Source organism: Oncorhynchus gorbuscha, linkage group LG18 (genome assembly GCF_021184085.1).
Source record: "Oncorhynchus gorbuscha isolate QuinsamMale2020 ecotype Even-year linkage group LG18, OgorEven_v1.0, whole genome shotgun sequence".
Taxonomy (NCBI): Eukaryota; Metazoa; Chordata; class Actinopteri; order Salmoniformes; family Salmonidae; genus Oncorhynchus; species Oncorhynchus gorbuscha.
Window position 1 is genome coordinate 32,282,853 of NC_060190.1, and position 25,917 is coordinate 32,308,769.

Sequence of the window (25,917 nt, forward strand, 5' to 3'; positions counted from 1 at the left end):
CAATATGCAAGGAATTTGTCATTTAAGTTAGTCTATTATAGGAATATCCAATAGGCTGAACAATTGAGAGAACTCTTGTAATTAGGAGATATCGCTGACCTTTCGATGGCAGGAAGGTAAGTGAGAGGAATCTGAGCACTGATTTGTTATGATAAAAGACAGACAGACATGATAGGGAGGTCTCCTGGCCTCTTAAGCTATACATAATTACATTATCGAAGGTTCTTTATATGATGGAAGCCTAGATTTGGGAATGGGAGTTTGTGTAGTTAAATGCACATCACTTGTTTTAAGAAGTGCTGGGCCGAAGACAACTTACAGAGGAAGTAGGGCCCGCACACATGACAGGTTGCCATTGTACATAAATAATAATTAGTTCTGAATTGACATACCTGTATAAATTAAGGTAAATAATAACTCCACTACATACATTTTATTGAGCTAGTAAAATATTTAAAGATTGGATGCTCGCCTAATAAAATGTGGTGGAGCAATCATGTTTAGAGACAACTGAAGGCCATACAGACAGTGTAGAGAGGGAGAGAAGTCAGACCCATAGCAAAGAGGACGAAATAGTGTGCTGCTCACTAGAGAACTGTCACACCCTGACCTTAGAGATCCCTGTTTATTCTCTATATATTGGTTATGTCAGGGTGTGATTAGGGTGGGTACTCTAGTTTTTGTATATCTATGTTTTCATTTTTCTTTGCAACGGACGAAGCAGCATGGTCAGGAGGACTGGACCAGGCAGGAAATTCTGGAGGGAGCAGGATCCTGGAAAAGTGCCGGGGAGTATCGCCGTCCGAAGGAGCAGATGGAGCCAGCGAAAGCGAAACTGCGACGATACGAGGAGTTAAATTAACAAAGCAAATACAAGGCAGCCCCCCCAAAGAAATTGGGGGGCACACGGGGAGATTGGCAGAGTCAAGGTTCAGACCTGAGCCAACTCCCCGTGCTTACCGTGGGGAGCGAGTGACCAGTCAAGCACCGTGTTATCCGGTTCTGCGCATCATGCCTTCAGTGCTCATCCACAGCCCGGTGAGCTCTGTGCAAGCTCCCCGCAGTTGCCGTGCTAGAGTGGGCATTCAGCCAGGAAGGATTGTGCTGGCTCAGCGCTCCTTACCTCCGGTGCGTCTCTTCGGTCCAGGATATCTTGCGCCAGCTCTACGCACGGTATCCCCAGTTCGCCAGCCCAGTGCGTCCCGTGCCAGCTCTCCACACTCACGGAGCTAAAGTGGGTATCCAGCCAGGACGTGTTGTGGCAGCTCCCCGCACCAGGCTTCCAGTATGTCTCCTCAGTCCGGTGAGACCTGTTCCAGCTCCACGTACGAAGCCTCCAGTGATGATTCATGGTCCAAAGCCTCCAGTGATGATCCCTGGCATAAAGCCAGTGATAATCCATGGCAAGGAGCCTGCTGCGACGGTCCCCAGTCCCGGAGCCTCCGGCGACGGTCCCCAGTCCCGGAGCCCCCGGCGACGGTCCCCAGTCCCGGAGCCCCCGGGTCCCCAGTCCCGGTCCCCAGTCCCGGAGCCGTTCCCCACGGTCCGGATCCACAGAAGTGGAGGGATCAGCATAAGGAGCGGGATACATCACGAACCGGAGCTGCCACCAAGAGTAGATGCCCACCCGGACCATCCCCTATAGGTTCAGGTTTGCGGCTGAAGTCTGCACCTTTGGGGGGGCGGGGGGGGGAGGGGGGTACTGTCACACCCTGACCTTAGAGTTCCCTGTTTATTCTCTATATTTTGGTTAGGGTGGGTACTCTAGTTTTTGAATATCTATGTTTTCTTTTTATTTGTTGGCCTAGTATGGTTCCTAATTAGAGGCAGCTGTCTATCATTGTCTCTGATTGGGGATCATACTTGGGCAGCCCTTTTTCCCACCTTCTGTTGTGGGATTTTGTCTTTGTTTGTTTGCATGTATTTTGCACGACGAACCTTTTCGTTCGTTGTATTGTTTTTTTTTTTGATGGTTCACATTTTAATAAAATATGATGAACCCAAATCACGCTGCGCCTTGGTCTACCCTTAACGACGAACGTTACAAGAACAGGGCATACTGTGTTAAAGATGATATGTGGCTTTCTCTCTTTTTCTCTCCCTCACTACATCACCACTTCTTTTCCCTTTCTAGTTCACTCCCAATATCTCCCTCTATCTGTCAGCCTGTTAGAGTACATTTCTTCTTTCTGCCTCCATCATTCACTCCTTTTCGTTAATACTAGAGCCCCATGTCCTCATCTCTGCGACTCTTCTTTTTTTCTTCCACATCACTACCATTCCTCCTATGCCCACTTTCAAAGTAAGAATAGCACTATAGCCACCAATCAATGCTTGAAATTGGAAGCACAGCTGTACAAGTACATTGTAAATTGGAGGAAAGGTCTGCCTGAAATAATGATGGCAAAATGATTACAGAAAAAAAAATCAGAGGGCTCTGTCCGTGACAGCAAAGTAAAAACACATCACATGTCCACCACTAACTCACACACCCACTTTCTTCACACACATACAAACACAGACACACAAACACGCTCGCTCGCACACACAAACAGACAGCAATATCAGAAACAGCTCCTTATTGCCACAATTTTAAGACCTGGAAACGTAATTGGAAAAAAGTGGAGGTGCCTACAGATCTGACCCATCTGTTATTGCTTCTTGACTGAGGTTTCGCCGATGCAGCATTTGCCTCTATCCTCAACCCCAGCTGCCTCTGTTCTCAACCCCAGAAGCAAAGGACTGCATTTGTTTGCAAATGGAGACCGTGTACTGACTACCACACCTCCATATTCCACAAGGCCTGCCCTCTTTTTAAAGACAGCTCATAAATTACAGCATTTCCTTAACTAATTCTGTTGAATACGTTTACCTACAAGAGCTAAAGCATCAAATTTAGTCCTTCCAACTGATTTTCAAGGAATATTTTTTCGCAACGCTACAGTATAGTCATCAACAGGCCTTACACAGACCTACACCTTTACAATAACGGAAGCTTTGACTAAGTGTTCAACTTCTGAAGCCAACTGCAGTTATTAGTCAGTCAGAAATTCTAGAGTGAGGTCGTTATAGAGGTTACATTCTATAGTCTCAAACTGTTCTTTGAAATGGACTGACTTACAGTGAAGTATTTGTTAGAATACCATTCAAGCTCAAGTAAAATGCTAAGCTACTGTTGCTTTCTACGCATTAAGAACTGTCAAATTAAGTTCCTGATTTACTTTGTTCCACATGGCAAACTTCTGACTTTGAAATGCACACGTTTCTTTATAATATCATTGAGACATCCAAAAAATAAATCTACCATCAGTCACTATGACTACGAGGTTTTTATTCCCCAATCACAGTCCAGAAATAGTTATTTCACCACATGGAATAAATCACTGCAGATTATTGAACAGAAAGCATTCTCTTTTGCCTAAAAGGCACCAAATTAGCCCAAATGATTTAGTTACAAAATACTAGATACTGAACAATGTGTAACATGGCCACTCTTCACTTTTTGCTCCTTTACCTTTTATGGTGTAGTACAAGTCTGTTGTATGATGTGTGATGTGTGTACAACTGCACCATTGTCTCTGAGTGACACTGTTTGTTTTGGGTGGCGGCTGAAGGAAACTGGCCAAAAAACAGAAGGAGACAGCCAGCAGCAGCAGCACCCAGAGGGAGATGGGACTGGTGAGCACGGCTGATAAGAGTACCACTAAAGTCAGCACTCTGCACAAGGACGACCCCTTCTCCACCAGCAGCCAGGACATCAACGGTTTCAGTGAGTCAAATAGGACATATTACCAAGATTACAAAATTCCCGAAACATTCCCAAAGTTCCCCAGAAGTTTTTCAGAAATCCCAGTTCTGGGAATCCTGGGAATTGTGCAACCCTTCCTACTAGTCTGTACCAATTCCTGTCAGTCCTAGCTTGTTTTTCTCTCCTCTCACTTCCCTGTGTTCGACTTAATCTTTTGATACCCCCTGTTCCACTCCTATTTCTCTAATTTAACAAAATGCTGTTTCCTTTGCCTGGAGTTTAATTCTCACTTAATCTCACAATTTGTGTGCTGTTCTGTTTTCTTTCATAATTATTTCCTTTTAAAGGAGAAGTTTACCAAAAATCCAGAAACTTCCAAGTGATTCCATACATTGAATGTAATTCAGTGGAGTTTTTCTCCTCTCCCCCTCTCGCACTGTAGTGCTGTACTGAAACAGCTACAAAAACAGGTCACGTGAGTGGCATTGCTGGATCCAGGCATCGCTCTGATCCGGTGCCAGTGAATTCATGAATCAGAAATTAGTTTTTTATTGAAAGCGTGCAGCTGTATTACAGATTCAAGTTTGGAATAAATAAAAAACAGTGAATAAGGGCATAAACTGTCGTTTCTACGTAGCAGGGATTTCCCCGAGAGCATTGCTGCTGTGGCTGTCGGTTACATAAAATAATGAGCTAAAATAATCGGAAATGTTTTATGTTGAAAAGTAAGCATTTCTTGAGTTAAGGATCGGACCCATTTTTCCATTTTCACCTAAAATGACATACCCAAATCTAACTGCCTGTAGCTCAGGACCTGAAGTAAGGATATGCATATTCTTGATACCCTTTGAAAGAAAACACTTTGCAGTTTGTGGAAATGTGAAATGTATGTAGGAGAATTATAACACATTAAATCTGGTAAAAGATAATACAAAAAAATGGTGTTTTCAAAAAATGTTTTGAAATGCAAGAGACAGGCCATAAAATGACATAGGAGTTTAGGCGCCACCAGATGGCAGCAACATTTGTGTGCAAAGTTTTAGACCGATCCAGTGAAGCATTACATTACTGCACAACATTTTGAATCAATTCTTCCCAAATGTGCCGAATTGATCAATTTATACATTTTCGAGTACATAACTATAGAGAACATACAAACATGATATGGTAATAAAACATTTAAGTTTACAAACTCCCAGGAAGGTCATACATGATGGATAATTAGCTTTCCTACAGAAAAGATACAACTTCACAGATCTAGATGGTGGGGTGGGGCAAGAAAAAGCAGGGGTTCAAACTGTAGAACCCAGTTCCTACATTTGAATATAAAAATTGAGTTTATCAAACAAGTGAGGCCTGAAACCATTAATGGCAGGAGTCACGTGACCCATTTTTTGCAGCTGTTTCAGTGCACCACTACAGGGAGAGCGAGGGGTAAAGGGTAAACTCCACTGAACTAGTTTCAATGTATGTAACTTGAGAGTTTCTGGATTTTGGGTAAACTTCTCCTTTAAAGTCTCCTTTGTGTGCTTATTTGGTCCCCACATGATGATTAGCTAGGCAGCTGTTGGTAGCCTTCTGTCATTCTCACTGCCATTGCACAATACTGGTCGACCATATTAATTTACAGTGCCACATATGGAGCAATATTTCAGCCAATAACCATAGTGCGCTTACAAATAACAATATCTGAAAATACAACATTAGGGGCGGGATTGCAAACACTTCAATTCAGTGTAATATGAATCCACCAACATATTATAGCACTGTATACAAGGTTCTTAGGCACCCATCTAGTAAAAGCTGTAAAGACCATGAGTGGATACCAATTGCTCTTTTCCAAAATGATTCCATCTTATTCCAAATCAAGTTACTGTAGCATCTCCACTGAATATACTTTTCAATAAGACACTTCAGAGAAAGGCGAGTGGCATTTTGGCCATTTCTTCTGAGCTGTAAGTGGGGTCCAGCCTGCTGTGTGGCAGCAGTAATTAGGAAGGCCCTCTCAGAAGCTTTTTCTGGGGAAAATGTCACACTTTTTTGAAAGTTCGGGTCAGCTGGAGAACAAAAGTCTCAACTAATATATACAGTAATTGCCTTCACTACACTGTCCATACTTCAGCTCTGCATCTAACCCAACTAAGAAAATTCCCTAATAGCGATTCAAACTTTAGAAGAAAAGGAGAATATGCCATGCACGTTATCTAGGTGTCGATTCTGTGAGAAAACAAGTCTGTATTTTTGTGTGGAAATTATCCAACCGTTATGTAGAAATGATGTTAAAAATAATAATAATCTACATTTATCAATCTGACTCCCAATATTATGTGAATAAATGCAACAGCCCTGTACGTCACCTCTCAGTATGACTATATTGAACATGTGTCTAACTTGCACTGTTATGCAATTATTATAAAACTAGATACAACCAGCTAATCTTGGCGACCGATGTTCTAGCATTAATTTGAGGCAAGCAGATCAGAGTTGTCAAGGTGGTACCCAAGCATGTGTAGTATATAACAACTGCCAATAGACCTACTCAATTATTAACGTGTAGTCAATCAAAGAATTGCTCTGTAAATCGAGGAATGCATTTATTTCAATTCGATTAATATAATTTATGAGTCATGAAAGAATTAACACTCAATTACTACATGGAATACATGATACATTACAGATGAACTCTGAGTAAATGACTATCAACAATAGGCTTAATACTTAACGTGGTTACATGCGTCTTCAGTTCAGAATTTTTATATTTTTTTGTATTTTACCTCCTTTTCCCAATTTCGTGATATCCAATTACAATCTTATCTCATCGCTGCAACTCCCCAATTGGCTCGGGGAAAGGCGAAGGTCGAGTAATGCATCCTCTGAAACATGCGCTTCTTAACACCCGCCTGCTTAACCCAGAAGCCAGTTGCACCAATGTGTTGAAGGAAACACAGTTCAACCAACGACTGAAGTCAGCCTAAAGGCGTCCAGCCTGCTACAAGGAGTCGCTGAGCGCCACACCCTCCCCTAACCTGGACGACACTGGGCCAATTGTGCAACGCCCTATGGGACTTCCAGTCTCGGCCAGTTGTCATACAGCCTGGGATCAAACCCGGGTCTGTAGTGACACCTCAAGCACTGAGACTGCTGCAACACTCGGGAGGCCCACAAATTCACTGTACTTTTAACCAAATTCAATCAGACACTCATGAACCCGAATGAACTTTTCATTGCACTTTGCTAGTAAAAAAACAATAGGCAGGAAAATATTTTAATCTAATCAACTCAATTTAAATGATAGGAGCTGTGTCGCGCCCTCAATGATCTATCCACCGTCCAATGAACAAAATAAGTTTCCCTGTAACAATAAATACATACCACTTACAATACAATAAAACACATCAAAATTCATAGTTCTTTATGAACTCTTGAAACATTTTAAACATAACAATTTAATTCACACAGTAACATTAATTTCTTCAATAAAAGTTTTCATCAGTCTTCACACCACCAATGTTGTCTGTGCTCCCAGAGTTCTGTGGTAACTACCCGCCCCCCCACCCCCAGAGAAAACCACAAATAAGGTGTATTTGACCCCTGTGATAGCCCTAAAATGATCAGCCTTTCAAACAATTCTATAAATAGTGAATGAGTCATCACGCTGGGCTTCAGCGCCTGCAAGTTGCTAGTCGCGAGTATCACCTTCACTACAAGTCCATCATTACCTGTATTGTAATATTTTGGTCATCATGCTCCCAAATTCATATTTTGTTTTGGGTAAATTCCGTAATTTTCCATCTAGTTTAGTCAAATCAATGACAAACAGTCTCTGGAGACGTGACAAAAGAAAATCCCTGCTCCATCACGTGTACATCTATGTATGCAAAGCCTCCAACACAGAATGTTCTCCCTCTCATATCAGTATTCTTCCTGTACAAAACCTTGTTCATTATTCCTCCCTATAATTATTTCTTTATTAATGTGGCCATCAGAATAGGACAGTTCCGGGTGTGTTGGGCACAGGTTATGCCTAATGAGAAATGCCAACTCCATGCCAAGCATGGAGATCTAATATTTACACCGACACGGTGAAATAACCTTTTCTGTTATTGCATTCTTGTGAAACATTGCTGCGAAAGCACTTTTCACACGCAGGTAGTAGAATAAAGTTGGTTATATTAGCATACAGTATGAATAAGGGTTAGGTTTTTATATTTGAGCAGAGGAGATACTCAGTTGTGCATTAAAATGTAAAGTACTACGTAGCCGTATCTGCAATACCTTGTGGTTCAGCTGAGCACATGCTCAGAGTGAGATCGAGCTAGCCTGTGGGAAAATGGTCTCCATAGCCGTATGTAATATCACATGTTGATTACTGTAGAAACTCCATGTGTCAAAATACCATGGGCATTGTTCAACGTTTCATGTAGGATAGGGCTGGTAGTGTGAGTTGTTGAAAGGGAGAATTTGTGTATTTTACCGTTTGGTGGTATAACGTTCACCCATCCAGGTCTGTTCACCTGTGGTACATTTTCTCTGTCTTACTGTAGTGGTGATGGTGATAGTGGGCTAATGTTCTGTAGACCCGCCTTATTTTAGTTTGATACAGACCCATCTTGTTTTTGTGTATAGATGGTGTCTGGATATTGCATCCCGTTTGCTTGTGCTGTTGTCTTCAAAGTCTTTAACATCTCCCCCTTGTATTTCTCCCCTCAGCATCCCCCTCTCCCTGCTCCTTCTCTCTGCAAGGCAAAACGCTGCAATGCAAATCCCTCTTGAATTCCTACTACTCAGGTACAGCCACACAACTCTGAAGAAGTCTGCTTTGTAGTGAATCTACATAAGGCAATGCCATATTGCTCTTTCAGGTCTCTTCAACGTAGAACATGTTGAGAAATCAATCTGAAGACCGGAGACATTTTATTTGGTGGGAATTGTTTGACGCTTGGAGAATTCATTTTCGCAGGTTGGCAGTTGTCATGAATCTTGGCCTGGAGGCAGCAGCTCTTCAGAGTGGTCACTAACTGGCACAGCCACGAAGTCAATAAAATCGGATTTTTAAACCTAACCTTAACCACACTGCTAACCCTAACCTTAACTTAAGGCTATTTCTTTTCATTAATTTTTACGACATAGCAAATTTTGACTTTGCAGGTGGCCCATCTAGTGGAAATCACTCAATTCTGCCTCCCAGGGTGAGATTCATGACAATAAACTTCAACGTGCTCCATATTCATTGTCTTCTTTCCCTGTGTCATTCACCTCTGTAGTGTCGAAGGAGCCAGTCCCTGCAACAGCATCCATTGGTAAGTATCTCCTCTCCATCTATTCTTGCTTCTCCTTCCATTATCTTGTTGTTTAGACATTTACATTTACATTTAAGTCATTTAGCAGACGCTCTAATCCAGAGTGACTTACAAATTGGTGCATTCACCTTATGACATCCAGTGGAACAGCCACTTTACAATAGTGCATCTAAATCTTTTAAGGGGGGGGGGGGGTGAGAAGGATTACTTTATCCTATCCTAGGTACTCCTTAAAGAGGTGGGGTTTCAGGCGTCTCCGGAAGGCCACACACACATTATCTGGTTCTCAGGTAGGTTCATGTGTGTGTGAAAGGGTCAAAAGTGTATGAATCTTAAGCCTATTTGTGCCACTAATAATATACAGTTACTGCTACGTATAGATATCTGGTAATGGATTTAACATACACAAATTAAATCCAAACATTCACTGAGCTAATAAATCAAACCAAACAGCACGTCAGCAGGATTCTACAAAGTTACAGTAACGTACTATCACTACTTATTCAACACAGACAGCACTCTCCCAGTGTCAGGCCATGGCCATGCTGCTGACCCAGGGCAGGCTGTGAAAGGTCTAATGGAGGTCTGCTGTGTCATGGATGGCACTGCCTATAATTACAGTACATGCACTGGAGTGTAATGAGAATCACATATAGTGTGTTGCAACCGGTTGAATATTAATGCTTAGATTTGGCACAGCCAGATTGAAATGCCAAATCTTCTCGAAGCAGATTGACCACCTCTTTGACAAGTAGATTTTCTGCAAACTAAAATATGTCAAGTGTTTTGGTAGAGTTAGCTCCACTCTCAACTGTTTCTCCTCATCCGCCTCAAATCAAATGGCACCATTTCATTGGTTTATGTACTCCATTTCTAGTAGGTGGTTCACAGATTTCCCACCCGCCATTGGTCAGCCACTGGCTTCATGGTAGATATTTTGTGTGGTCGAAGTCCTTTTTTTGTTTAATTGGGCACATGTTTTGTTTTGTCTGCCCCCTGGGGGTCACAGAAAGGTACAGTAAACACACTCTTTGATCTTGAGGCTGTCTGTAAAATAGACTATGGACTATGGATCCCTATGGATTTCCAAAGGGATGGAGTGGAACTGAAGATGTTTTAGCCCACATTCTCACAACCTCGTTTTTTACACATTCTGCATTGTTACTCCTGCTTTAAAAGTAGCCGTCTGAGCCCCTCATTCTCACAATCTCATATATTCTAAATGGCATCCCCTAAAACTCCTAGAGGGTCCTTGTTCACCCAATTCATAGCCACCAAGTGGAACTACCTGTACTGTGATTTTAATCTATTCAAGTGTTTATATTAAAGTTACCACTTATGTAAAAGACAGGGAAGGTCTGACCCCGCCATATATCCTCTCCTCCAAAGCTGGTTGAAGTCCAAGTATACCTTTCTCAAGCACTGTTGTTGACTGAGCAAATCACAGTAATGGCCGACAAACCCCCTTCTTTACTGGCCAGGGGAGAGGAAGCCAGCTCTAAGCAAACAGAGCCCAGGCAGGGGGAAAAGAGTCTTGTCAAACATTACAGGAGGCAGGGGAAGGCAGGCAAGCAAGCAAGTCCAAAGCATCTGCGGCATTTATTGATTTCAGCAGTAAATCTGTAAATTACCCATAGTACATGCCATAATCATCAAGTTTCACAGTCAATAATTTAGCTTTGCCTATTCATTCTAGCCTGACCGGCTACCGCCAGGCGGAAAAAGGGGAATAAATAGAGATGGAGAGGGAGAAGCAAGATGTCTTAGTGTGGAGGAAGGAGCTTTAGAAAATCAATGCTCTCGTGCAAAGCTAGGCTTAGCTGTTTTTCTATATTAGTCTGGGTTTTGACGGCTTAGGTGTTTCTTTTGCGATGCAAATAGGCATCCTTTTTTGAGCGTTACATTCCAATCAGTGATGCAATTTCATTCACTGTCTGAGAGAAAGAATGAGATCACAGCTGTTTCATGTACATGCTTAGCTAGTAGTTGTGCGGCCCTTAGTCAATTCACTGGATATTGATCATAGGCCAGTTTATGAAGTCCTGTGTAATATATTTAGCTGACACTGCAGGCAGTCTATTAGATATGACCGATGATGCTGTACATTTCCATTTTTCCTCCCCCCACTGCCTCTCTATCTCTTACTTAGTCATAGGCATTTCAGTCGCTCTGCATTTGGGCTCGTTGCTTTAATGTTACTTGCTATCAGCACCAGAGGTATCAATGCTTCACCAGAAACCGAAGAAGACAGCTAGAGGCAGGATAGAGTCTGTCTTCTGGCTGTGGGCTGTCAGGCAAGCTGGACGGACTGACTGGATCAGAGGACATGGTGAGCAGGATTATTGGTCCTGCTGAAGGGAGGGCTTCAGTTTCACAGGTGGTGGAGAACTTTGAGGGGTGCTCTGGGACTGGCACAGTTCTCTTGTTTATCCATCACCAGGAGCAGAGTCTTAGCTTGCGAATACTGTTACATTTGGTAGTGTTGAATGAAATCCATTCTTAGTTTTTTTATCAGCGTATGCAAAATGGTATTGATAAGATGTCCATTAGTAGAGTAGATGCCTATACGCTACCAGCAGACATGACTTAGTTTAGAATGCATCTAGCCTCTTGCATAATTTATGCCATTCACATCTCTAAATGCAGCAGATACTGTATATCTGCCAAAAGCAGTGGAAGCAAAAGTTTTTAATTTGCATTGGCTTAATTTATAATGTCATGTTTGAACATATAAAACAGGATGGATCCTGGTTCAGTTTAAAAGAAGGGGCTAAGTATATTTGGTTCCTACAACGCTTAAATGTTCCTAAGGGTTTTAGAGAATGACTGATTTCTACACTTGGAAAATCACTGCACATTATCTCAAATCTTCTCCAGCTATATTTAGTCTTTAGAATGGAGGGACATTTTTAGGTAATTTCAAAAGGCATTATATTGTCCCCGCTCAAAGAGCTGTCCAATGTATTTTTGTATGGATGGTAATTATTGCTAATGGTCAAAAATGGTTGTTTAGTGATAATGTTGCACTGCCGATAATTGAGCTTAATGCGATTTCAGCACTAATCATTAGTCTGCACCTCATGGAAGTACTGCACAATAAAATGGCGAAATTACTTTAAAGGCAATGTCCTTTATTAGAAGAACTTCGGCAAAATAGGATGTTCATTTTGAAGTATTTTTTTTCCCCTGTATGTCTCCACTTTATCTCTGAGCATCATGTTGTGCTCAATGTTCTACCATATTGTGACACAGTTGGTAGACGCTGCGAAGGTGTGAGTCAATATCGCTCTGTACACCTAAATAGAGATTAAAGCTGTCTTGATATTCAGGGACTCTCCCAGACTTTATCTTCAAACACTGTTAAAAATTATTGGTAGTGATTTCTTCTTTTGCTAGGACATAATAATATTTCTCAGTATAGCGTTTTACGAACCATGCACCCTTGTAACCTGAGCCAAGCTGTCCCCCCTCCCTTCACAACAGAGCAATATTCACCACAGAACCCTGCTCTCTGGGAAACCTCTTTATTTTCTTTATATTTTGTCTGCCATGTTTGGCCTTCAGAAGGAAGTAAAGAACGAGCAGACATTTCCTGAAAGGGGATCGATTTTCACTGGACTCTTTTAACATAAAATTAAATTGTAATTGTCACATGCTTGGGCCCTTCCCAACAATACAGAGATTTTGTTGTTGTTGAAATAATCAAAAAATAAAATAAGCTAATAAATACACAATGAGAAACGATAACTTGGCTATATACTGTACACTGGGTACCAGCACAGAGTCGGTGTGCAGGAGGGGTACGAGGTAATTTAGTTAATACTTACTACACATTTAGGTAGGGAGGAAGTGACTAGGCAACAGGATAGACAAACAAAGTAACAGAGCATGTGATGAGTCAAAAGAGTTAGCGCAGAAAGGGTCAATGCACATAGTCTGTGTCGCTGTTAGTTAACTATTTAACAGTCTTAGGACTTGGGGGTAGAAGCTGTTCAGGGTCCTGTTGGTTCCAGTCTTGGTGCATTGGTACCGCTTGTCATGCAGTAGCAGAGAGAACAGTCTATGACTTGGGTGGCTGAAGTCTTTGACAAGTTTTAGGGCCTTCCTCTGACCCTGCCTGGTATAAAGGTCCTGGATGGCAGGGAGCTCAGCCCGAGTGATGTACTTGGCCGTACACACTACCCTCTGTTGCGCCTTGCTGTCAGATGTCGAGCAGTTGCCATACCAAGAAGTGATGCAGCCAGTAAAGATGCTCTCAATTATGCAGATGTGTAACCTTTTAAGGATCTGAGGGCCCATTCCGAATCTTTTCAGGCTCCTGAGAGGAGTCATTGTCATGCCCTCTTCACGACTGTGTTGGTGTGTGTGAACAAGGACCATGTTCCCCTAGGACCATGCCCCAGGACTACCTGACATGATGACTCTTTGCTGTCCCCATTCCACCTGGCCATGCTGCTGCTCCAGTTTCAACTGTTCTGCCTTATTATTATTCTACCATGCTGGTCATTTATGAACATTTGAACATCTTGGCCATGTTCTGTTATAATCTCCACCCGGCACAGCCAGAAGAGGACTGGCCACCCCACATAGCCTGGTTCCTCTCTAGGTTTCTTCCTAGGTTTTGGACTTTCTAGGGAGTTTTTCCTAGCCACCGTGCTTCTACACCTGCATTGCTTGCTGTTTGGGGTTTTAGGCTGGGTTTCTGTACAGCACTTTGAGATATCAGCTGATGTACGAAGGGCTATATAAATACATTTTATTTTGATTTTATTTTGATAATAACTTAGTGATGTGGACACTGAGGAACGTTGATGGGGGAGTGCTCAGCACATACGTTTCCTATTGTCCATGATCAGCTCCTTTGACCTGCTGATGTTGAGGTTGTTGTCCTGGCACCACACTGCCAGGTCTCTGAACTCCTCCCTGTAGGCTGTCTCATCATCGGCTGTGATCAGGCCAACCACCGTCGGGTCATCTGCAAACTTAATTATGGTGATGGAGTCGTGTGTGAACAGGGAGTACAGGAGGGGACTAAGCATGCAACCCTGAGGGGCCTCTGTGTTGAGGGTCAGTGTGACAGATTTGTTGATGCCTACCCTCACCACCTGGGGCCGGCCTGTCAGGAAGTCAAAGCATTTCATGGCTACAGATGTGAGGGGCGATACCTTGACGTTTATTGGGCACAGTGACTATGGTGGTCTGTTTGAAACATGTAGGTATTATAGACTGGGTCAGAGAGAGGTTGAAAATGTCAGTGAAAACACTTTCCAGCTGGTCAGTGCATGCCCTGTGTACACGTCCTGGTAATTTGTCTTGCCCTGCGGCCTTGTGAATGTTAACCTGTTTAAATATATCTTACTCACATTGGCTATGGAGAGAGTGATCACAGAATTATCGATAATAGCTGGTGTTCTCATGCATGGTTCAGTGTTGCTAGCCTTGAAACAAGCATAGAAGGTTTTGAAGTCTTCTGGCAGGCTCGTGTCACTGGACAGCTTGTGTCTGGGTTTCTCTTTTAAATCTGTGATAGTTTGCAAGCCCTGACACATCCGACGAGCATCAGAGCCGATGTAGTAGGATCTGTATGTATGGTCACTGTTCAGACGACATCATTGATACTCTTATTAATAAAGCCGATAACTGATGTGGTAATGCCATTGGATGAATCCCGGAACATATTTCAGTCTGTGCTAGTGAAACAAGTAGCTTACCATCCACTGGTACTTCCTGTGTGTTTCTGCTTGTAAGCAGGAATCATGAGGATAGAGTTATGGTCAGACCTGCCAAATGGAGGGTGAGGGAGAGCTTTGTCTGTGTGTGGAGTAAAGGTGATCTAGAGTTGATATGCTGGTAGAAATGAGGTTAAATGGATTTCAGTTTTCCTGCATTAAAGTCACTGGCCACTTGGAGCGTCGACTCTAGGTGATCATTTTCTTGTTTGCTTGTCCCTATACAGCTTGTTGAATGTGGTCTTAGTGCCAGCATCAGTTTGTGATGGTAAATGCACAACTACAAAAAATATAGATGAAAACTCTCTTGGTCTCGAACGACGCTCATCCAGTTTATTCTCCAGTGATTGCACACTCGCCAATGGACGCAATTAATCATCGGGTTCCCGGACTCTAGTGCCGTCTCTAGTGCCGTCTCTTCATTCTTCAAGTGTCGGGATTTGGGCCTGGTCCGGGATAATACATGTGAGCCTCTTACTCATTTAAGTAGAAGTCCTCGTCCAAATCAACGTTAGTGATAGCAAAAAATACAGCACAATTGGTCAGGAGCCCATAAAACGAACGCTATTCCTCCAGCGCCATTCTAGTTCAAACATGCCGACGTCTGTGTGTGTCCCGTGTTTCATTTGATAACTCACTTAGCCACGGCATGTGATCACACGAGGCCAGGACTGGTGCTCATGCGTCTGTGAGCCATAATAATGAAGTTATGAAAAGCATACGTTGTCAAGCAACAAAAAGTTCCTTCAAAAGTCAATCAAATGATTAGCATGAAGATATCTTAACATAAGTTACAACCAAGCGGGGACACGGTACTAATACATTTCATGGCTGGCTAAATGCATATTTGACCTTTCAACACAGCTCCAAGCATTAACAGCTCGGTATTTCAGTGGCATTCAATAGGATTGAGTCTGTTTCTTGATAATATTTAGAACATAATATACCCCCTGGGCTGCCACTTTGAGATATTATCTTGCTGCAGAGTCAAAAACACATGAATAATGAATTAGGTCTGCACTGATAGGGCTGTAGAGGGGGCACTTTGGGTAGGATTAAGTGGACCTCTACCGTCTCCAGTGTACAGTCAGTACCTGCTCCCTCTCTGACGGCTAGGCCTCCCACCTCACCCACCTCAATGTACACAGATGCCAACGATAAACCAATATTACCCCTTTACATGGCTGAGTAGATTTGTGTCGTGTTTATCTCCATCTCCCTTCAGTAATAATTATGGAGAAACGGAGCAATGGGAAATGGAGATGTGTGAGTATTGAGCAGAAATGTAAACATGGCCTGATAGAACATTACCAGGAAATAACATTAATTAGAGAGATGAAACTGTGCTCCGGTTGCATAATTTTGTGTTAGGTATAAGTGATAACCTTGTTTCCATTTTCATAATTATCAGTTCAACCCTATACGGACTGTTGGCGAGGTTCCTATAAGGTCATAGACTACTAATATTTACACTCATAATCTTTAATTGTGTGCATTTTTTTAGAAACCATTTTAAAAGATGCTGTCTGCAAAGTAATTGTTTCCACCACAACACATGGTAATACTGCTCGTCTGCTCACTCCTTGTGGCTTGTATTTACTAGGAGTGATATAGCGGTAATAGTCTTGCAAGATTACTCACATTTCATTATGTGGCAGCACACAATGTTTTGAATGGATTGCACTTTTTCAAGCAGAGAATCACTTTAAGTGTGTAATTTTTTTGATAATTAAGATGCAAATAGGCACATTAATAAAACATGGGGTAATATTACCCTAACACATTCGCAATGGTACTTAGGTATTTAATGCCTGTAATGTTGAGAATTTCTCTGCCATTCAGCTCCGCATTCCTCCTCTTAATGGACTCATTAGAAGCAATAAACTACTTCAATCTCTCCAATCCTAATCTACGGAAGACTCAATTGCAGGAATGTCTTTCAATCCAATCGAATAGTGAAGCAAAGTGTCTCTTGGATTACCCATTTAACTTTGAGGTATCATCATTAATGATTGAGTAGCAGCGAGATAGAGGAAGGTCGTTGTCTAGCAACAGGGTTTGTGGAGAGTCAACTGTAAGAGTTTGAAGATCTCATGCTTTCAATATGATGAGTTTTTCTAGACATTCCAGAGAGCTAGAGAGGTCTTCACTTACAGAATTATCCCAATGTTTGGGAGAACAACATTTCATGAAAACAAGAGATTTCGTTACACACTCTATATACAACAGTGTGTGTACAACCCTTCAAATGAGTGGATTCAGCTATTTCAGCCACACCCGTTGCTGACAGGTATATAACATTGATGCAATCCCACCTCTTTAAGGAATACCTAGGATAGGATAAGTATTCCCTCCCCCCCCCTTTAAGATTTAGATGCACTATTGTAAAGTGACTGTTCCACTGGATGTCATAAGGTGAATGCACCAATTTGTAAGTCGCTCTGGATAAGAGCGTCTGCTAAATGACTTAAATGTAAATGTAAATGTAAAATGCAATCGCCTTAGACAAACATTGGCAGTAGAATGGCCTCACTGAAGAGCTCAGTTACATTGAACGTGGCACCGTCATAGCATGTCACTTTTCCAACAAGTAAGTTCATCAAATGTCTGCCCCGGTCAACCGTAAGTGCTGTTATTGTGAAATGGAAACGTTTGGGAGCAACAATGGTTCAGTCGCGAAGTGGTAGGGCACACAAGCTCAGAAAGGGACCGCCGAATGATGAAAGCGTAGTGTGTAAAAAATCGTCTGTCCTCGGTTGCAACACTCAATAACGAGTTCCAAACTGCCACTGGGAGCAACGTCAGCACAAGAACTGTTCGTCAGGTTTCCATGGTCGAGCAGCCGCGCACAAGCCTAAGATCACCATGTGCAATGCCAAGCGTCGACTGGATTGGTGTAACGCTTGCCACTATTAGACTCTGGAGCAGTGGAAACATGTTCTCTGGAGTTAGGAATCATGCTTCACCATCTGGCAGTCCGACGGATGAATCTGGGTTTGGCGGATACCAGGAGAACGCTACCTGTCCCATACCTAGTGCCAACAGTAAAATTTGGTGGAGGAGGAATAATGGTCTGGGACTATTTTTTCATGGTTCGGGCTAGGCCCTTTAGTTCCAATGAAGGGAAATCTTAACGCTACAGCATACAATGTTATTCTAGACAATTCTGTGCTTCCAACTTTGTGGCAACAGTTTGGGGAAGGCCTTTTCCTGTTTCAGTATGACAATACCCCCGTGCAGAAAGCGAGGTCCGAGGTGTTTTGTTTTGAGATTGGTGTGAAATAATTTGACTGGCCTGCACAGAGCCCTGACCTCAACCCCATCGAATACCTTTGAGATGACTTGGAATGCCGACTGCGAGTCAGGCCTAATCGCCCAACATCGCCTGACCTCACTAATGCTGTTGTGGCTGAATGGTAGCAAGTACCTGCAGCAATGTTTTTACATCTAGTGGAAAGCCTCCTCAGAAGAGGCTGTTATATTAGCAAAGAGGGGACCAACTCCATCTTAATGCACGTGATTTTCTTTTATGATATGTTCAACAAGCAGGTGTCCACATACTTTTGGGCATGTAGTGTATACTAATGAATGTTCCACTGAATCATTCTAACACAAAGATAGTTCCCTATGCGGTTAAACACTTCCAAACCCAACACTCTCTCACGATGATGTCACAGAGTAAGTGGATACTGAGTGTTTTCTCCTTGGTCCACAGACAGCAGCCATAGTGAGATGGCCCAGCCATCGTTGACCATCCAGACGTACCCGTACGGGGGCTGTGAGTCAGTGGAGATGTCCTACCAGGCCGGCCAGTTCCAGCCGGCCATCCGTGTAGCCGACCTCCTCCAACACATTACCCAGATGAAGTGTGGCCAGGGATACGGCTTTAAGGAAGAGTATGAGGTAAGAATGGTTAGTACGGTTTCATCAACATCACAGGGAATTATGTGTGGTTTTTGACAGGAAGTCGTGGCATTGTGGTTGCTAGACTGTCTCCCAGGAACTTGTAAGATAATAATGTTTTCAAGATAACTTTGATGTTCTATTCAAACTTCCAATATCGTCAGTTTCCTCTTTTACATGACATCTTCCATTTCAACCAGATATCATTATGTCCAGTTGCATTGCTGACTTTCTGCCTTGAAGGAATCATTTTGTTGTTTGAGATCTGTTTTAGTTTATTTGATTACAGCACATCTCTGTTTGAATGATATGATGAAATCTAATTTGCACTTCCCCTCTTTTTAATAAGGGAAACACACTGGTGGTGCACTTATCAAATATTTATTGAAAATCACATTTGAAAATGTAATTAATATCGAGTTTACCCAAAACAAATCAAAGACCATGAATTCTCAGATCTATAAAACTGATTTCCACCCCATCTATTGATCGATGTTTGAGTCGTCTCGGAATTGAGTGTTTTTGGAATGGAGTGTTTTTGGAGTGGAGTGTTTTTTTCTCACGCATTGCATCCTAATTAACACTAGAAAAGTATTTTAAATTTGTTTTTTTTCTTCAAGTTCGTGCCACTTAGGTGCCCCCTTTAAATTTAGGTAACTTTGGGTCTCTCGAGTGGTGCAGCAGTCTAAGGCACTGCATCACAGTGCTTGAGGCATCACTACAGACCCTGGTTCGATCCCAGGCTGTGTCACAGCTGGCCGTGACTGGGGGACACCTGAGACGGTGTACAATTGTCCGGGTTAGGCCGGTTGGGATTTCCTTGTCCCATCGTGCTCTAGCAACTCCTTGTGGCGGGCCGGTCGCCTGCAAGCTGATTTAGTCAGCTGGATTGACAGGGTCATGTTTTGGAGAACGCATGGCTCTCGACCTTCTCCTCTCCCTAGTCCGTAGGGGAGTTGCAGCGATGGGACAAGACTGTAACTACCAATTGGATATCACGAAACAACAAATAACGCCAACAGTCATATTCCTAATGCCAAATCTCTCAAACAATTATTTGTCCTTTTAACCTGAGATTGGAAAGAATTTAACCCTCAATATTGCTGCAAATTTGTGTTCTACTTTAGACTTACCTCTGGGTTCAGACTTTTATTAACTCAAACGAGTCTGCAGACACCACCTGGGTTTTCTAAGCTTTATAGAAAAATACTCATGGAAAGCCTGTTTTTATCTAACAAACAAAGGATTCGGTAAAACTTTATTTGGGTAGTCCATCTGTAGATATCAGTCACATTTCAACTATCTACTAACCCTAAACTGAACCATTTCCCTAACTTTAACCCTTACCCGAACCCTTATTCTAAACCTAAGCGTAACCTTAACAAACAATTGTTTGACAATCTGTAGAGCATCCCACAGATGGACATTCCGGAATATCCGGACCAAGGATTATTTTCCCTATTCAAATTGACAAAGGTCACTCAACACTATGCTATGTAGTCCTTTCATTTAAAAAATGCAGCCTTCCAGGAACACTATGTTGTAGGTCAGAGGCATAGGTAGAAATTGCTATGTGGCTGGGCCTGAGTAAAAGTGACTGGGCCAACACTTTGCAGCAAAATAACAGCAAAAATACCCTGACATCAGTAGCGTCGTTGTGGTGCATTGAGAAGTGGGTATACTCAAATTTAGCCAAAACAGCCTGCCTGGCGAAAAATATGAGAAACAGATATAGGCTACTCTGAATTACCTAAAATCATGGCAATGTGAAAAACATCCACCATGATATCTAGAATTAAAAAGTAGGCCTAGCCCTTTTTGCTGATATGTTTGGGGACCAGATAAATGTGGTCCCCAAACTCACTCACTTGAATCAGCAAACATAAACCTGGCCTACCAAGGCAGGATATTCTGATTTAGTCAGGAGACAATACAAACATCAAATACGTTTTCATTTAAAACCAATTTTATTTTCAGCCATCCTGATTGGGTGGGTCAGTGTTCAATCTGGTAAACTGGCCCTGCCGTGGCTTTGCCTCTGCTGTAGGTACTTGACTATTGTATCTCTATTCAAGAAACACCCCTTTTTTAGGACCCTGTCTAATTCGTAAAAATCCAATTAACTTCACAGATCTTCATTGTAAAGGGTTTAAACACTGAATTCCATTCTTGTTCAATGAACCATTAACAATTAATGAACATGCACCTGTGGAATGGTCGTTAAGACACTAACAGCTCCGAACATCACACCTGCGTGACAGGTACAGGATGGCAACAACAACTGCCCGAGTTACACCAGGAACGCACAATACCTCCATCACTGCTCAGACTGTCCGCAATAGACTCAGAGAGGCTGGACTGAGGTCTTGTAGGCCTGTTGTAAGGCAGGTCCTCACCAGACATCACCAGCAACAATGTCGACTATGGGCACAAACCCACTGTCGCTGGACCAGACAGGACTGGCAAAAAGTGTGCAGTTTGGTCTCACCAGGGGTGATGGTCCGATTTGCGTTTATCGTCGAAGAAATGAGCGTTACACAGAGGCCTGCACTCTGAAGCGGGATCGATTTTGAGGTGGAGTGTCCGTCATGGTCTGGGACGGTGTGTCACAGCATCATCAGATTGCTTGCAATAACAACAAGCTCAATCTCAATGCTGTCCGTTACAGGGAAAACATCCTCCTCCCTCATGTGGTACCCATCCGGCAGGTTCATCCTGACATGACCCTCCAGCATGACAATGCCACCAGCCATACTGCTCGTTCTGTGCGTGATTTCCTGCAAGACAGGAATGTCAGTGTTCTGCCATGGGCAGCAAAGAGCCCGGATGTCAATCCCATTGAGCACATCTGGGTCCTGTTGGATCGGAGGGTGAGGACTAGGGCCATTCCCCCCAGAAATGCCTGGGAACTTGCAGGTGACTTGGTGGAAGAGTGGGGTAACATCTCACAGTAAGAACTGATAAATCTGAGGAGGATATGCACTGCAGTATTTAATGCAGCTGGTGGCCACACCAGATACTGACTGTTACTTTTGATTTTGACCCCGCACCCCCCCTTTGTTCAGGGACACATTATTCAATTTCTGTTCATCACATGGCTGTGTAACTTGTTCAGTTTATATCTCTGTTGTTGAAACATGTTAAGTTTGCTGAAAATAAACACAGTTGACAGTGAGAGGACGTTTCTTTTTTTGCTGAGTTTAGGACTATAGACACGCCTTGTAGAGAAAGCCATCCCTAAGGGAATCTCTTACTGGTACTTACCATATAAGAGTAGGTAAATTAAGAGTTTCTTCCCCTTCTTGGTTCATAAGGGAAGAAGTTCATAGAGTTGAAAAGGAAGAATGTTAGAGCTTTGTTCATGTCTGGTCAGTGGAGTGAACTGAAGGCTGTGAAGGTTCTATTCAACTTCTTGGCTGTAGGCCTCCGGTAGCCTCCCTTTGCCTGGCTGTAAACATGAGATGCATTGCCTTTTCCTCTCGCTCACTGTGCCTGCACTGATAAAGCCAGCAATTGTGCCTCTTATTTAAAGGATCATCCATCACTGGGGACATTTTTATAACGCATTTCTGTTATTCCTTCCCCCTGTAACCTGATTTGCCTCACAAAAGCCCCTATCCCATTGAAAATTAAGTTGGCACTTTACTCCATGCTCGCTTATGAAATATAAAGGTCATGTTTTTTTTCATACAGTCCATGGGGAAAGTCTAATTGTCACGCATTCCCAAACACGACTTGCGGTTGGTGGATCGTGACTGTGGTGATGTGAGAATATCTTAAGAGACATACATACGTCAGTGCTTTGTATTATGGTGAAGAAGGCCCCAACTCATTTCAAATGGTGCCCCTTACATGTCATACATTATGTTTTCATGTGTGTTCTGTCAGTGTGCTCTCCATTTTGTGTTGACGCTACTGTATGGTTTACGACTTGTTCAATGGTTGTGTGGAGGTGTGAACCTGTGGGTGTGAGAAGAGGAAAGGACCAAAGAGATAAGGAGAGAGAGAGAAAAGGGAGAGCGAAAGGAAGGAAGGGAGGGAGAAATGGAGATCTGGGGACTGGGGATTAAAGGCGATAGCGGCCACCTGTGTGCGTTTGTCAGCATAATCGGCCCATTACTCACATCCTGACAGATGCATTGAGAGAGGGAGCCAGCCCTCACTGGCGCACATACACACACACACACAGAGACGGCCCACAAAGTCAAACAGAGGAACGGATCACATAACAGAGGACATCTAGAAACACATGAAGAACAAGGAGGGGAATCATTTAATCAAAAGCGTTTGGACATTTGGTTGGGGACCTGATCTCATTGATAGCACACTGGTTTGAGATAGAGCCCTCTGCCCCATTCTATTAGTGTGACAGTGCATGCAAACAATGTCTGTATCATTAATGGCATCCTATTCTCTTTATACTGCACTACTTTTAACCAGGGCACTTAGGGCCTCTGGTCAAAAGTAGTGCACTTTAAAGTGAATAGGGTGCTATTTGGGATTTAGCCAACAACTCACGTGTCAGTGCCGACAGCTCACATACAGTTGAAGTCGTAAGTTTACGTACACTTAGGTTTTTTAACCACTCCACAAATTTCTTGTTAATTAACAAACTACAGTTTTGTCAAGTCGGCTAAGACGTCTACTTTGTGCATGACACAAGTATTTTTCCCAACAATTGTTTACAGACAGATTATTTCACTTGTCACAATTCCAGTGGATCAGAAGTATACATACACTAAGTTGACTGTGCCTTTAAACAGCTTGGAAAATTCCAGAAAAATTATGTCATGCCTTTAGAAGCTTCTGATAGGCTAATTGACATCATTTGAGTCAATTGGAGGTGTACCTGTGGATGTATTTCAAGGCCTCCCTTCAAACTCAGTGCCTCTTCGCTTGACATCATGGGAAAATCAAAAGAAATCAGCCAAGACCTCAGAACTTCATCCTTGCTCCTTCATCCTTGGGAGCAATTTCCAAATGCCTGTAGGTACCACTTTCATCTGTACAAACAGAAGTATGCAAGTATAAACAGCATGGGACCACGCAGCCATCATACCGTTCAGGAAGGAGATGCTTTCTGTCTCTGAGAGATGATGGTACTTTGGTGCGAAAGTGCAAATCAATCCCAGAACAACAGCTAAAGGACCCTGTGAAGATGCTGGAGGAAACGGGTACAAAAGTATCTATATCTACAGTAAAAATGGACATCACCTAAAAGGCCACTCAGCAAGGAAGAAGCCACTGCTCCAAAACCGCCATATAAAAGCCGGACTATGGTTTTAACTGCACATGGGGACAAAGATCGTACTTTTTGGAGAAATGTCCTCTGGTCTGATGAAACAAAAATAGAACTGTTTGGCCATAATGACCATCGTTATCTTTGGAGTAAAAAGTGGGGAGCTTGCAAGCCAAAGAACACCATCCCAACCATGAAGCACGGGGGTGGCAGCATCATGTTGTGGGGGTGCTTTGCTGCAGGAAGGACTGGTGCACTTCACAAAATAGATGGCTCAATGAGGAAGGACAATTATGTGGATATATTGAAGCAACATCTCGAGACATCAGTCAGGAAGTTAAAGCTTGGTCGCAAATGGGTCATCCAATTGGACAATGACCCCAAGCATACTTCCAAAGTTGTGGTAAAATGGCTTAACTTCTTGGCGCACCCATCCCATTAGTAGCGGGATCATTTTCGTCAGCATCCGCTGAATTGCAGAGCGCCAAATTCAAATTCAATTACAAAAAATATAGCAATATAGCAAAACACAGCTGAGCTAGTTGTTAATCCACATGGCGTGTCAGATTTCAAAAAAAGCTTTTAGGCGAAAGCCATCCAAGTGTTTATGTTAAGACATCTCTCTCAGCAGACATAACATTACAAATAGCTAGCAGCAAAGTAGATTGGTCACGAAAGTCAGAAAAGCAATAAAATGAATCGCTTACCTTTGATCCTCGGATGTTTACACTCACGAGACTCCCAGTTACACAATAAATTTTGCTTTTGTTCCATTAAGATTATTTTAAAATCCAAAAACCTCCATTTGGTTGGCGCGTTATGTTCAGAAATCCACACGCTCGAGTGGTCACGACAGGGCAAACGGAAATTCCAAATAGTATCCATAAAGTCCATAGAAACATGTCAAACGTTTTTTATAATCATTCCTCAGGTTGTTTTTACAATGAATATTCGATACTATTTAAACCGGACCATATATTTTTCAATAAGAGTGAGAGAGAAAATGTCTGCTCCAAGCTGCTCGCGCATGAAAAACAGCCATCCAATGACGCAATGTCATCTTTCTCGCTCATTTTTCAGAATAAAAGCCTGAAACTATTTCTAAAGACTGTTCACACCATGTGGAAGCCATAGGAAAATGAATCTGGTTGATATCCCTTTAAAAGGAGGGAAGGCATGAAAAACAGCACTTCCTGGTTGAATTTTCCTCAGGTTTTCGCCTGCAAAATCAGTTCTGTTATACCTCACAGACAATATTTTGACAGTTTTGGAAACTTTAGTGTTTTCTATCCTAATCTGACAATTATATGCATATTCTAGCTGTGTCAGATTATTTATTTTTTTACGGGGGAAAAAAGCATACCATGCTTAATCTGAGTACCAAAACAGCCAAAGAGATATCTGCCATGTTGTGGAGTCAACATTAGTCAGAAATAGCATTATAAATATTCACTTACCTTTGATGATCTTCATCAGAATGCACTCCCAGGAATCCCAGTTCCACAATAAATGTTTGATTTGTTCGATAAAGTTCATCATTTATGTCCAAATACCGCCTTTTGTTAGGGTGTTTGGTAAACAAATCCAAACGCGAGTGCAAGTCCAGCCGAAAAGTCCAAAAAGTTATATTACAGGTCGTAGAGACATGTCAAATGAAGTATATAATCAATTTTTAGGATGTTTTTATCATAAATCTTCAATAGTGTTCCAACCGGAGAATTCCTTTGTCTGTAGAAAAGCAATGGAACGCAAGCTAACTTTCACATGACCGCGCGTCATGAGCTTGTGGCAATCTGCCTGGCTCATTCCCCTCTCATTCGGACCCACTCACAGTAGAAGCATCAAACAAAGTTCTAAAGACTGTTGACATCTAGTGGAAGCCGTAGGAAGTGCAATATGACCAATATCTCACTGTATCGTTGATAGGCTACGAGTTGAAAACCTAAAAACTCCTGGTTGGATTTTTCTCAGGTTTTCGCAAGCCATATGACTTCTGTT

General features: G+C 42.5%; 1 protein-coding gene across 15 annotated transcripts in view; it reads left to right on the plus strand.

The window, feature by feature from the left end:
• The window catches only part of ptprt (protein tyrosine phosphatase receptor type T), a 415,083-nt gene that overhangs the window by 341,956 nt on the left and 47,210 nt on the right, over window positions 1-25,917 (plus strand). For 10 of the 15 annotated variants that reach the window (XM_046310949.1, XM_046310947.1, XM_046310956.1 and 7 more), the window contains 4 exons: window positions 3,615-3,769; window positions 8,459-8,536; window positions 9,013-9,048; window positions 18,493-18,689. In XM_046310949.1, the coding sequence (XP_046166905.1) occupies window positions 3,615-3,769; window positions 8,459-8,536; window positions 9,013-9,048; window positions 18,493-18,689 (466 nt within the window). The remainder of the gene's footprint in view (window positions 1-3,614; window positions 3,770-8,458; window positions 8,537-9,012; window positions 9,049-18,492; window positions 18,690-25,917) is intronic. The other 5 variants (XM_046310953.1, XM_046310954.1, XM_046310964.1 and 2 more) reach the window with 2 other exon arrangements.